This window comes from Embiotoca jacksoni, unplaced genomic scaffold, assembly GCF_022577435.1.
Source record: "Embiotoca jacksoni isolate LCO1_2020_lvr unplaced genomic scaffold, fEmbJac1.0.p SCAF_29, whole genome shotgun sequence".
Lineage (NCBI taxonomy): Eukaryota > Metazoa > Chordata > Actinopteri > Embiotocidae > Embiotoca > Embiotoca jacksoni.
In genome coordinates, this window is record NW_027185380.1 from 2,397,735 (window position 1) to 2,412,882 (window position 15,148).

Sequence of the window (15,148 nt, forward strand, 5' to 3'; positions counted from 1 at the left end):
ATCATCAGAATAAACGTGTAGTTTGAGGTGAAGTTGCTGGAATCGTTTTCTTTTTTTTCCTTTTTTAAATTGATATATGGAAGAACATCTAATGCTATTTGAGGTATTAAGTTATGAATTTTAATCTGTTTACATGCAAAATAAGTTGACATTAGCTATAATCAATAAAACCTACAGATAGAAAACATGATATGCTCACAGGCATGAATTCAGGTATGCTAAGTTTTGCACTTAGAAAGACAAAGACATTCAAAGATGTCTCGGTTGCCCTCTTGGAAACAAATTGTGCGAGTACAAAGAGCTCCAGGTCACAGGAAGAAGAGAAAATAGTGCCGAGCTGTTTATAGATATCGCAGTGGAAGCCTGCGTCACCACCCTCCCAGCTGAATGGGGTTCGGGCCATAGTGGATATCAGAAGGTGCAGAGCAGCAAAATAGTTGGAAATGAAGTGGTTTATATGACCTGAAAGTCTGGAAGAAAAATGTTGCCGAAAGTTTTTTTTAATACGTTGATTTGTTGTGTTGCAGGTTTGGGAGACATGGCCGTGTCCAACACGATCGGCAGTAACGTGTTTGATATTCTGGTGGGACTCGGGGTTCCCTGGGCGATACAGACCATCTGTGTCAGCTACGGATCAGTGGTGAGGGACTACTTAACAACTCAGACCTCCATTGTTTCTGTATTATCGAGCATCTGACTGCATGAAACGAGCAAAATCCAGCGACGCCTCGTGTGTGGTATTGATTAATGGGATTGAAGAGTTGCTGATCTCCCGGTCACGTGTTTTTCAGGTGATGATTAACAGTCGGGGGCTGGTGTACTCCGTGGTGCTTCTGCTGGGCTCCGTGGCCCTCACGGTGAGCAAGCAATGGATGTCCACATGCTGACTGCTTCCAGAAAGAGAAGCTGGTGTCCTGCTGTGGTGCACAGTACATGTTTTTTACAGTAATACACAGCAGCACTGCTCGGCTATGCTCATCCCGGTTATGCAATAGCGACTCAACCGGGTTATGTAATTAGTTAATTAAAATGTTAAAATTCGGCATTGTAAACAATGTTGATCTTTCCAGTGAAAAAGCGTCCTGCTGCTTCCAAAAACAAACAGCAATGCGAGACCCTTCATAGAGTAAATAAACAATAATTATTAAGTCAAAAAGTTGGAAACATCTTTTATAAATTAGATGTCAAATAAACGTGGGTGTCACACAGACAGGGTAAACAAACAGAATGTGATCCGTACAAAATGCTTTTTCAGTCAGGTAAATGTGTCCCTCTGAGCTCGTCTGCAGGAAAATACTTATGCCAGAAAATACAGCTCTAACTTCATTAACAGTAAAGTTGAAACGCTGCTATTGTTAACCGCTGATCAGAGATGGTGAGGCGCGGCTGCACAGTGTTCACTAAATATAATAATATAAAACTCTAAATGTGAATAAGCCTTCAATTTGAGTGGTGGTTTTTTTTAGTTTGTTTTATCAGTTGTTTCAATTCAACAGTTCACATTAACATTTCATTTGAATTGTAGCTTTAGAGTTGTTTGTATGCCTTTTAAGGCAAATGTGATTTTCTTCTTAATTTAAAAGCACATACATTTATTAAAACTACATTTTGTAGAGATATTATTTTTGACAAAGAAAAATGATTGAAATAAAAAAAGAACATACTTTGTCATGGCTTTCAGTTGATTTAAGCCTAATGGACATCTTTTAATGCGATTCCATGATTTGATCCTAATAGCCACAAAACATCAGTGAATGCAAGTGTGGGTGCATTACACTGATAACAAAAAGTAGAAGTTGGATACGGGCATCAAAACGGCAGTATTTACAATAACTTTTCAACAGCATATCAAGATGAGCCTAAAGTGAAGACCATCTTGTTGCCGTGTTACTTGATTGGAAGCAGTTTCTTCTCAACGTCCTCGCGTCGCACCTCTCTGTCCCCGTTTCTGATGATAATGGATGCATAATGATCATCATCCAAGTTAAATTGAGACGCCTCGTAGTTACAGAACAAACAAAAATGGCTTCTGCATCATTGTTGTTCTCTCGAGAGCTCCAATCTCAAGCGCAGAGTTCAGACATAAACGCAACCGCAACCCTTTTAAATGTGTTCGGGTCTGTGTGCAGGTGCTGGGGATCCACCTGAACAAGTGGCGGCTGGACGTGAAGCTGGGCATCTACGTCTTGATCCTGTACGCCATTTTCCTCTGCTTCTCCATCATGATCGAGTACAACGTCTTCACTTTTGTCAACCTGCCGATGTGCTTTGATGACTAGAGCACAGCAGCATGGCTCCAATACCAAAATCTCAACGCTCCCATGGCAACCCCTCATTTTATTTTTATGATTTTTTTTTTTTTTTTTTTTTTTTTTTTTTTGTCTTCTACAATACTGGACCTACCTGCAGACTGTTTTTCTCCTCCCTTGCACTCACTTCTTTGTAATCCCAAATAATGAATCTTAATTTCCTTCCTAGGCAGCACGCTGTAAGAGTGAACTCCATTGTCTCTGGTTTGTCCCCCTCGTCACACAGTGCCACTCCTTAATGCCCATTATCTGGAGCATTGCCTGTTACTGCAGTAAAGTCTTTAGTTCCTCTGTGCGCCTGTTAACTTTCTACCCATCTAGCATGCCTTTAGATGTCGGGGACCTCCAGAATCATAAGTGCCCCTGTTGATTGTTGGTGTGTTTTCACTGTTGGCATTGTAGATTTCCACACACCGTTTTCCAAAGCCTTTTCCACGAAAACCAAACCAGAGTCTGTCAAGAAGAACAATCCTGCAACAAACCCTGCTTCTAATCAAAACTCTCACAATGGTGATAACTCTCCTTGACGTCATTCCTAAAAATATTTCCCAAGTTCCCCCAGCACCCAAAGAAACAATACGCTCCTCCCCCTCCCCCCGCCTGGAGGAGGGTCTAGTCTTGTCCTTGGCAGCTCCCCTCCTCCAGCTTGGACCTGACTCTCCTGGCATGGCCTTTGGCATCAGGGAGCAGATACTGTTAGTGCCCCCTCTCCCCCCCCCCCCCCCCCCCCACCCATGCTCCTCCTAATCCTCATCTGCTTGATCAAATCTGCTTTGCTTTCTTAAAAAAAAAAGAGAAAAAAAAAAAGACCTTTTTGTCAGGACACTCGGTGTCAAGATGTATCGCAGTCCAGATCAGTTGACTGTGAGGGTGTTATGCATATGCAGCACTGCACAATGTAAATTTGTAAACACTTTTTTTTGTATTTCTTTTTTCAGAACAAGGTTTTGTGTAGTGTGAAATATGGAGGAGAGCTTGTTGCAAATATCGGACATTGCCTGTTTTTCACTGAAACAAATTGCACATGGGAATGCTTTTCTTGTTTTGAGCTGCAAGGAGATTTGACCACTTGGAGGGGCGTCTGGCTGGTGGCGGCGACTCCGCTCCGGCGTTATTGTCATTCAGCGATGGTGTCGTTCCACTTTTCCCTCTGCACAATTTCAGAAAAAAAAAAGAAAAAAAAAAAGCTCCACATCTGTTGGATGCATCTGATCTTATCATCAGGTGACTTGTCATTTTGAGACAGCAGCTGCGCGAAGGTAGTTGTTCAAACAAATGCAAAGAAACCAGACGGTTTGAAACACTGTCTGCTGTTACACCCTCTGGCCACTAGGGGCTGCTGCAGCCCCTCTACCCAGAGCAGGGGTGGCAACCACAGCCGTCGGTTATCAGGGAAACTCGGAGATGGACAACTCCCGGAGGTGGAGATGGTGATGGTCTCTTGGTTTTTTTAGTTACATGTAGATATTGCACTTTAACAGCCGTCCTCTCATTCTGAATCAACTAGTGCTTCCTTCTGTGAATGTGTATTTTCAGTGTATATGTGTCCGTGCGACTGTGTGTGTGCGTGCGTGTGTGCAAGAGAACATTGTGTGCATGTGCGTGTGCTCAGTGCGGGCCCACGCTACGTTTTCTCACGCCGGGCTCTGGACTCTCAAACGGACTGGAACCTTGTTAACTTCACGAGCACACCCCCGCCTCTGTCTGCAGTGCATGCTGGGACAATTAAAACGCAGCTCCTCCATAGCACAGGAAAAGGCTGAGGGCTTCTGGGCGTGTCCACGGATTACAGCCCCGCCCACTTTACAAAAAAAAACAAAAAATCGGCAGCTAGGAGCTACACTGCAATCGAGACGTTTTGACATCATGCAAAAATGCCTGCGAGGAGTCCACAAGTGAGGGGCGGAGACTAAAACAAAGTGTGTGGGGGGAATGTTGAAGTGTTGGAAAAATATTCCTCTGCCACTCTGTCGGCAGCAGGCACTTGTATATGCAATCTCAATGTAAAGAATTCCTGTGACGGAAGGCCCCTGCAAGGTTGCCATATAAAGACGGGGGATCCCGTGGAGTAGTGACGTCAGTTTGTCTAGTGGTACTTGATGTGTGAGCTCACAGATGTGTTTCCTGGCAACTGAGGAACTGGGCGCAAAGGATGGACGTGTCCGGTGCAGTGGCTTTGAGGGAAGTCTGATTCCTCCTCCTGCACACACTCCTTTTTTTTTAAAAATTGTATTTATTTTTTGGTCTTTCTCTACTCTTGCACAAGGGCATTAACTCTCCAACCAACCCTAGCTGAAGGAGCAGGAGGGCAGCAGGCCGAAACGCAGGATGGATGAAGGGATGGCTTTCCTCCGCTGCCCTCTGGGACTTTGTCATTTTCCCCTAAAAGAAAACCTGGATGAGAGCAGACTTCAAGGAATTTCAAAAAAGTCGGACCCCCCTTAAGCTGCTACTCAAACGGGGTTTTTAAACGGCTGTGTTTATTGGGTGGAGGTGACCACACGGAGCCTACCGACGTCTCCACACCCCCTGCTGAATCCCCCCCGCCCCCACACACCTCCTTGTACAACACCCCTCCCTCCCCGTCAATACTTTACGTGGCACTTGTATTGCGTCTTTTTTTTTTTTTTTTACCCAGTTTTTTTTTGGTTTTTTTTAATGCTTTATTGTGAGGAAGGCCCATATGTGTTGTCCTTGAGTTGATTCAGAATGTGCAGCGTTAAGATTTTTTTTTTTGTGTACATTTTTTTTGTTGTTCACTCTGTGTGGTCATGTCCCGGTTCAAGTGGAAACACCACAGCAGGGGTTTAAACGCCGCTCCTCTTGTCCTGTAGTCTCGACGCACAGCGTACGTTCTCACCGGTTTGTCTGACTCGCATCTTTGTTACCAAGTCACTTTTTTGGAAGAGGAAAAAAAAATGCCATACTTGTTGTAGCTCTGCATAAATCCAGATTGTATGGAAATCCTGTGTACAAAAAAAAGCGCACACACTTTAGGACATTTAGAAATGGCAATTTAACACGAGAGGATTGGTATGTATTTCTTGATTGAATGCGACCTGATGCACTGTGAGCTCAATGTGACGTGGGAGTTGTTTGTCAAGATTAATAAATGATTAAAAAAATATATTTAATGTAAAGTTAGTTACTATAAAACATTACTGAGGACATCTGTATAACTTATATGAATGTATTGTCTTGCTATACTGGACATATCCAACCAATGCATTTTACTGTAAAGCAATAATGTGAAGAAAAAAAAATAAAATGGCAAAATAATTCCTGTACATTGGTCTCAGAAGTTCTTGGATTGTTTGTGGAATACATAAATTAAAAGCCACTTGTACATGTAACTTGCTTGTGCTGTTTGTTTCTCACAGCATGAACTCTTGAGGTTTTGAAATGGTTAAAAAAATACATTTTGCCCCTTTTTATCCACCAGTATGTGGTGAAAAGTAACGCAACACTAGTACCTAAGTACGTTTTTGATGTATTCGTTTCCATTTTCTCAGGACCCTCAGAGGAAAACTGAGTGCAGTTGGAGCCCTTTGTCATATATCAGGCTGAAAGAGGGTCCTGTGATGGACTGGCGACCTGTCCTGGATGAACCCTGCCTTCGCCCAAAGTGAGCTGGGATAGGCTGCAGCCCCCCTCCCCCTGTTCAGGATAAAGGGGGTATAGATAATGGATGGATGGATGGAGGCTGAGAGGGGAATAATTATCCCCCAACATTGGAACAAATTTATGTAACAGAACTTTTACATTTATTTGCTACATCAATAAGGATCTTGTAACCTTTCATAGTCACCTTGAATGAGAATGGGAACCAGTGAACTCAAATACAATCTAAAGTACATAAAACGAGCTACATCTCGACAGTTCAAGCTGTTTACAGATTGACGCATCAGTATTCAAATTTATTTATATATTGCAAAATCACAGCACAAGTTATCTCGGGGCATTTAACATGGTGAGGTCCTAACAACAGATGTTTACATTATTATACGGAGGATTTCAACAACTCCCACATGAGCAACAGTTGGAATGAAAAACTCCCTTTTAACAGGGAGAAAGCTCAGATGGAACCAGGCTCAAAGGGGGGCGGCTGTCTGCCTCCACCGGTTGGGAAGAGGGGAGAGCAGAGAGAGAAAAGAACAGCATAGAGAAATAAACAATAAACACTGGGCAAGTTTATGGGGCCAGTAATCACAGAGCAGAAACATGCAGCTCTGGAGTCAGAGATACCTGCAGAAAAAGCACAAACTACAGAAGAGTGAAGAGAAAGTAATGGGGGACACAATGGTGGCATATAGATGCATAGAGAGTGAGAGAGAGGAGAGGAACTCAGTGCATCATGGGAGCTCCTCTAGCAGCCTATGGCAGCAATGATAATAATAATAATTTGGTGTCATGTCACAGGGGCCACTTTTCTGCAAAATGAGTAGTTATATTTTTGAAACACTTTCTGCTGATTATATGTCTGTACTTTAAAGTTGGACCTTTAAATACAGTACTTTTACTAATAATGGAGTAATTCTGCGGTGTTGTACTTCTGCCTCTTTCTCTCAAAGGCAGTAGCTTCCATGTTTCAGTGTGAGATTAAGAATTTACATTTCAAACATACTGTATGAAGTCGGCCACACTATTCAACAGCAAACAGTGTCTACTGGTCCAAACTTGCTCCGTCCTGATCATATGCAATATTCAAATGCTCCTTATATTCAGAAATGATCATACATGATAATATATGTCAAATAGTATAGCAACTTGAAAGGGGTACTATTCTGCAGAGCGAGTATTTTTTATGTTTTAGTTTTACTTCTGTGCTTTTACTTTAATGGGATTTTGACTGCAGGACACAAATGGAATATTTTTACATTCTTAAACTGATATTTATTCCAAAGTTAAGAGTTAGGAAAATGTATCCTTTCACTGATTTCTATACGCAGTATGTTTGAATTAGTGCTAATTTTTGACATTTTATTCCCTGAAAGAATATAGAACAACTTAATCTAAATGCAGTACAGCTTCAGCTATTTCTTGTCGAGAAACATTATTTTTCCTATAATTCATTATAGTTTCTTAATGTAAGATTTAATTAACTGTAAGTGACAAGACTGGAGGATGAGCTTAGACTTGCTGACTCAGGCAAGTTTTTTTTCCTTCAACCAAAAGCCAGAGGAATCAGTGCCACTTTCAGAGTTTTGATTTAAGCAGTTTAAGATATGTAATGAATCTTTCTGGGTGAAATTACCCTGAAGGTAAAGTTAATGAATGTGATGTACTCCTCATGGCTACGTTGTTGCACCAGCTCTTTTTAGGCACAGTAGTTTATCAACCCTTAAATTTCTTTAATATTTTCTGGCTTGGTTGCATCCTCCGTTTTTTTTTTTTTTTTTTTACTCTCATAAGCTTTTTCATAACAGAATTCACAGATTTTTAATTAAGTTCCAGCATCTTCCAATCACATCAGCGGCAGATAAATTCCCACTCAGTCAACACCCAAAGTAATACCATGCAACAATACTTTTAATTGTGGCATATATGTGAGATTAGTTAGCAAATAAATCATCTGCTATTTGGTTGAAGCATTCCTGCAAAGAATATCTAAATGAATGAGTTCCACTTATCGTTTAGACGTGGCTCTAACAGCCTGTATTTCTCCTTGAGTGAATGATGAGTAATGATTTACTGGTCCTTACTGGAAACTTGTCTTGTGGGATAATCAAGCTGAAGAACGCTGCACTTATCGAGACAGGGTGATTGCAAACAATTTGTTATTTATAGTGACGGCTGGCGACATGTGAAGAGTCCATTGAGTGGGGAGTGATAGGAAAATTCCTGTTTTGATTGCATCTTGCATCCATTAATCAGGTGTTCCAGCCAGCAGCGCCAGCAGGGGGCAATGTTGCAGCAGGATTCATGTCTCGGTGTCATCACCAAACTTTGTTACAGCTCAGGATGAACTGAAAATGGAGCTCCTTTCCCCCTGTGAATAAGACTCTGGCACTCAGTGATATAAAGTTTCAAATATCAAAGCGTGACAAAGTCAAACCATGACTGGAATGAATTCTTTCTATATGATTTAATGCACAAAGACACATACTGCACAGAATTTGTTAATGATAGATGTCCATGTCCTTCATCAGCCAGACAGGCAGCCATCTGGTGAGACCAGCATGGCCCGTGTAGGCTACTGGTGCTTCTCCCTAATGAGCCACCCTCTTGGCTAGCGCGCCGCAGTTAACAAGCTTCTCTGTCAGCCGTGATCTTGTGCACTGATGAGTTTCCTCTATGCCCCCTAACAAGCCCGTTTGGGCAGCTACTGCATGTCTCTCGTGAGCGCCGGCTTAGCTCCCCTCCACCATTTGTTGTGCCACATTTAGAGACAAGGCCCACGCGTGCTGGCCTTGACATATACGGCACTGTAATCCTGCTTTGAAAAGTTGTTTATCTCTTCACTCACCGCCTCCACAGTTATAGTTTGGGGACATTTACTTTCCTTGTTTGTGCCTTGCCAGTGTTTTTGACACCACTTTGCTGTTTGGGTAAATTGCTGTGCTGCAGTGATGGATGGCGAACAAACTGGGTTACTGCTGCTCGCTGCAAACCATGAGGGCATCCTGTGCTGCTGAGCACAAGGTGTTGTTGGTTTCCTTTAATTACTGGATTCCTCAGCAGCATAGTGACATTAGCAGATGAACTTTGACCTTGTATTTTTTTTTTTGCTTAAAGGGTTTGCACACTCAAATGACAAAACAAGCACTTTCCCAGGTATCTATAGCCATGCAGATAGTTTTGGCTTAATTTTGTCAGGTTTTAATGTTTCATCTCTGACATTTCTGCCTGAATATAATGAAGAAAGGGAGTTTGTGGTTCTTGCAGCAATGAAAAAAAAAAACATTTATAAAATTCAACAGTACCATCTCTTCCCAACAACATCCCGGTTAAGATAATCCACAGACTTTACCGTGAACATTTTTCACAGTCAACAAGTTTTTACAAAAAAAAAAATGGTCCTAATAAAAACTGTTGACAGAAAGTACTTTGGATTTTCCATAATGTGCATCCATTATGGACTCACGTTGCAGTAGTCCAGACTTGACAGCCCTCCGCTTGTCAAGCTGGTGACGACCAGTAACCCTGTATGTCCATGTAGCAGTGGTGGTGCCAGCATGTTAAGGTTCTCAATGGGGCATTAAGTTGTATGTTGTACAGTTTATTTTGAATAATTTGTGTACATTCAGGTTTGAATTCAAAGGCAATTTTCTGATCTGTACTTTCGACACTGGTCTTGTCATGTTGTTCCGTCTTATTGGTTTTCTTGCCACAGTCATTCAGTTACTCTGTTTTAATCATCGACTCACCTGTCTCCCTGTTCAACAGTCGCAACACCAAAAATCCATTGGATGAGACCATTTAAAATCTCTAAGCTAACACTCCCTTACATTGCTGTGGTACTCCATTACCACCATGTGACCTTTTCCTGGTATTTAAACCGTCTGCAAACTTTATAACTAGACGAAATTAAAATAATCTGAATAATGATGAGGACAGTGACATTATCAGAGCTGTAACCTGTGGTCACTGCTGTTTTGAGACTTTTTTGTTGTTGCAACCCAGCCGATAATGAAAACACTTTTAAGATAGCAAAGGAAATCAAGCCGTAAGCTCTGAGGACCGTCAGCTCTTTTCACAACAAACCGCAGGACTTTGAACCACAATGCACACTCTGTTTTCATTTATGTTTATCTGTTTATGACAGCTCCCACAGTCAATTCCCCTTTGCATTGTGGCTCAGCGATTAATCCATTCTGCACACGCTGTACAGTCCATGAAGGTAACACAATACTTTCTTATCTGTGTATGAATATTAAGTAGTCAGCCCCGGTGAAGCTAGCAGTGAGCAATAAAGACTAGTAGTTCTGATAAGACCATCTGGAAAAATCAACCAATGGTGAGTCATGCATTGGGCCCTTTTAATCAAGTTTAGAGTCACCATGTGTAGTATGCTGTAGATCACTGAGTGTTGTGGACTTTTGTGTGGGTATTCCACAGACATCCATCATGCCAGGGACACATTAGTGTTGGACAGAGTCCAAGGTTTGCATTTGTAGCCTGTAATATACATTCACAAATATAATGCAATCTAATTTTAAATTAAACCAGTACAGCTGACTCAGATACATCACTTGGTTTTCAGTAGAAACCACAGCCATAATTCAGTGTCAGATGCTACCTTCTTTGTTGGCATATTACATTTTGTCAAACTCTGTAAAGAATTAAACAATAAATCACTGATATTTTCAGTATTTTATGTGTGTGTACGACTGCAATTAATTGGTTTCAGCACCAATAATTGGATTAAAGTTGGTGGTAGCTATTAGAGTAAATTTGTGTAGCAAACATTATTATAATATTTTCAATTGTGTGGTTTTTATAATTTTTTTCTTTCTTTCATTTTTTTTTTGTGTTGGTTCACTTTCATATCTTTCACATTGTGTTGTTATTGTTTTCCTATACATGTGACACATCTGTGCATCTAGAGCTACACCATCTGTTCTTGGCGAGATGCCCCACTTCTACAGCAGTATTTGATCTGACTGGATTGTTTGCTTCTGATTCCACTTACAACACATTATTCATGTGAAGATGGGAAAGCAAACATCTTGAGCAGTCTTTGAGCTAAATTGTCACTCCTTTAGAGTTGCATTTCTGGCCACTTCACTGATGTCAAGCAGCCCAATAGTCACTCTACTTTGAACTTTATTTTGGTTTCCATGAACCCGTAAGGGAAAATATCTGGTTCTTCAGCTGTGAAATACTCCTCCAAAGTGACTTGAGAATTGTAGTAGTTAAATATGACTGTTTACAGAAATTAGACGGGCTATATATTAAGTACAGGCGTCATGCCCATTTAACACAGGGGTACAAAGCTTACTCCTATTTTTAAGAATGGTTGGCTACAGAAATTACGAAACCCTATCCTCACAAGTAGTGTTTTAAATAGCTTAAATACTTAAATATAGACACCAAAGGCGCTTCTCTGCTGGAATACATTCACATATAAGACTGACTGGTACGCGCAGGCCCCCCCTCCCTTTTGAGGCCGTTTGGTTCCTTCCTGCTTTGCAGTCGTAGAAATAGATCTCCCGCGCGAGCTTCGATAACGGCGCGAACAGCGGTTTGAATCGGTTTAAATAAACGACCTCAGCTCACGTCAGGAAAACAGGAAGAGCTTCATAAATGTATAAATTACTACGAGCTCCGGAATTCCTCTATTTAAAGTGACTTCAACGTCAGTAAAGTTAGATAAGCAACAGCTGCCGGTCGCTTGTTGATATTAGCAGTGCCTGAAAATATGCCCCGCAAAACAGAGGGAAGCAAAGTAAGTAAAAACAGTAACTCCATGTTGACGATGTGAACCGTCTTTATTTACCTTCAATGCAAAGCAACGCTGGCTAGATAACCTCACTCGGTGTTACCACCGAGGTGAACCCCTGGACGTCTTTTCTGGCATTTCCTGTCAACATTGCTGGCAAAGAGGACGCTTGAAGTTAAAGGCAAGTTAAGGGAAACCAGATTTACAGCCCCGAGGACTTATTCCTCCTTTTTTTTTTTTTTTTTGTGCCAACTCTTAATGCTGTGAAAGTCTGTCAGACATTTCAGATAAAGCTTCAACTCTGTCAGTAATGCAATTTTGATTTTGTGAAAACTTTATTGAACTGGTTAAACTGCAGCAAAGGGACGTTTCCCTTTTTTTTATTTTTTTTTTTTATTTTAAATGTCAAAACCACATGAGACCTGGCCCAGATTTAAAATCACAATACAGTGACAGGTTAAACTCGGATTAAACGATCACAGACAACAGTGAATAATTAAAATGTTAATAAATGTAGGACTCTTTGGGTTTTTGTCTCTTACATTTATACCCGCAGTAGATTTTTTGTTTTAATCGCAGAGTAAATAAATCGACTCTTGTAATCTGCACTCCATTGCTTATTAGATACACACGGCTAAAACAAACACAAAACCGTCCTGCAGTACATTTTGAGAGCCGTTTGTTCAACTTCATGGTCATTTCTAAATCTGAATACTTAACATGATAATACTTGTTTGCTCAATTTGTATGTCAAGACAACTCGCGTGGTTTCTTGGGAAATTCAGTAACTATTCCTCGACAGTTACAGACCTGCACAGCCACAAGGGTGTTTCTAATTACTTTTGCTAATTAGACCTGTGCTTAGCTGGAGGACAGGGGAAATTATACAAATTGCCAAAATCTTGTACTTGTTACTCATCCGAAATGTAAATTAATTTATTTATGATGAAGGTAAATTCTACAATAAAACTAAAGACATACAGGAAATGTGACTTGATGAGTGGAACTCGAGAAGCTGTTGCAGAGAGATGTGAATATGCCAACACTTGGTAAATGCCGGAGAAATGCCATCATCCAATATCCATTTAGTGGCGCAAAGTTTTATTCTGCAGGAGTGAAGGTCACTCTCTCCAGTGGTCAAAGAAAAGCTCTGCACTTGTATGATAGAGTCAGTGAGCGATTTCCATATAGATTACTGTGCACATTTGGCTGTGTAGCCACCGACGTGATTACTGCCCGAGAGCAGAGACATTTACTAACAAGTGCGAAACACGGAGAGAGTAATCGGTGAGGAAACCGAGTGGACAAACCTCTGCAAGTCAGCAAATACAAAGGTGGTCAGGAGAGACAGAGAGAGAGAGTCTGTAATACTGGATACTCTTATTACTTTTGATTTAAATTAACGCAGACTAAGTGCTTTGGGAAGTCATGGTTACACAGTAAATCACATGCAGAGTGAGGAAAAAGCACTTTTACCCACTTATTACATATGGAGACGGCACAATTACATTTCCTGATGTGCAGGCGTGGTGATTTATGGATGAGTCTCCTGCTCAGAGGGTCTCGGAAAGGTGGTCTGTTGCAGAAGCAGCCACAGGTAATTTATTCTATTCTCAAGTTTGCCATTTACTTTTTTCCCCCTTCAACCACTTGCGCTGACAAGATTTATTCAGACAATACCGGCATTATGCTGTAAGCCTGACAATGAGCTGTGAGCCCGACCACAGCGAAGATTTGGTCACAGAAATATTCACATTTATAATGTAAGATCTGGTTCTGTAGCTCGTATTCATACAGAGGGACATTTTTACTTTATTATAGGACTTGTCTTAATTTCCATTCTTTGAAAAAGCAAACATATTTTGCTGAGTCTCCTGTTTGGATGGCATGAGAGAGATTTAATAATGTGGGTTGCAGCAGAGAGCCAACCGGGCCAACATGCATTAAAAGTCTCCGAGGTTGTGCCACCTCACAATCCTCCATCTTGGAGTCTGTTGGAATAAAAAAAAAAAAAACAACCTCCACATTTCGGAGTTATGGCCCGTTTACATATAACAAATCATTTTGCAGTGCATGAGGTGTGTAATTAGATTTTTTTTTTTTCCCCTAATCTACTTGTTTATGTTGAACGGGTGTCAGGGCTAGATTAACTGCTGTCCCTGCTAACAAGGAGGCTCTAAATATGGAGACTTGCATGTGACAATAAAACGTGTAAACTGACAAGATTTTGAAGGATTATATATTGAGGCAGAGGGATGCAGTATGTCTTCCTGTGGGTGACAGGTGATTGACAGTAACCGGTGTAATGCCAAGCAGTGCATTTAGGTGCTGTGGAAAAAAAACCCAGATTAACAGGAACTAATTACACCCTGGTGCCCGACAGCATATCATTCAATGATGCCATGATGATCCCTCGTTGCACAGGGAGACTGTGAGTAGCCAACGCTTCGGTGAGGGCAGGAAGTTGAACCAGGAAGGTTTGTAAACTGTGAGGAATGTTTACCACAGTGCGCGCACGCACAGAATAAAATGCAACACACACTTCCACAGAGCAACTGCAGACGATGGCGTCACGTCAACAAAATGTAAACAATCACATTAACAGTTTTCTGATTTGGTTCTCTCCAACTCGCTGTGATTGAGGTTCTCTGGTTCCAGGAGGATTGTTCCACCCTGACGTGCACAAAATTAACTTTTCCTCCGTTCTACTCTGCAGAGAATTTACTGCTGTCAAAACCTCAACCGCCCGTCAGCTCCAAGTCCAGCCGGATTTGATTGTGGAGGTGGACATATTGAGGATCAAAGTTCAGTTAAGGTGAGCTTTTTGCTGCAAAACATGGCTGAAAATGTGTGTGTTCTGCTGTGACTTCTGCTTTCCAATAGAAATAATTGAGTTGTACGTACAGTCCTGGAGTGAAAACCTTCTGTTTTCTCTTCCACATACGTATGGCTGTCCCGGGGTTTGTTTAAAAGCTGTTTTTTTTATCTCTGACCACATGGGTGTGTTTTTTGTTGTTGTTTGTTTGTTTTTTCCGCTCTGATGTGTTTATAGCATGTTCACAGATCTCAGCAATTAACTCGAGTTTAATGTCATTTCTGCTGAAATCATGGCCAAAACGATGAGATTAAGATGCAAGTTGTAATGAATCAGGATTCTCATAAGAACTATTTTGGATGTAGAGTTCCGCACAATTATGAACACGGTGAACAATTCAACGTTAGGAAATGCCCTCCAAATAACAGCAATGCTACACTATGTCAAACATAATTTATACATTTCTTTTATTAGACTTAATGGTAGTGTGTTGCTGTAAGACAGGAGCTGAACTGAAAACCGACAGCCAGAATGAGCTGGATTTGCCTCAGAAATATTTAATACTCCACCACCAAGAACAATCAATATGTTTCTATAGAGGAGATTCCAGGAGAGGAGACTGGCAGTTTGTACAGATACCGT

At 41.2% G+C, this 15,148-nt stretch overlaps 1 protein-coding gene across 2 annotated transcripts in view; it reads left to right on the plus strand.

Moving 5' to 3' along the window:
* slc24a4b (solute carrier family 24 member 4b) overlaps positions 1–5,596 on the plus strand; it is a 38,501-nt gene extending 32,905 nt beyond the window's left edge. For both annotated transcript variants that reach the window (XM_069161726.1, XM_069161725.1), the window contains exons 15-17: positions 528–640; positions 792–857; positions 2,130–5,596. In XM_069161726.1, coding sequence (XP_069017827.1) covers positions 528–640; positions 792–857; positions 2,130–2,279 — 329 coding nt within the window. In that variant the 3' untranslated portion in view covers positions 2,280–5,596. The remainder of the gene's footprint in view (positions 1–527; positions 641–791; positions 858–2,129) is intronic.
* The last annotated feature ends 9,552 nt before the right edge of the window (positions 5,597–15,148 follow it).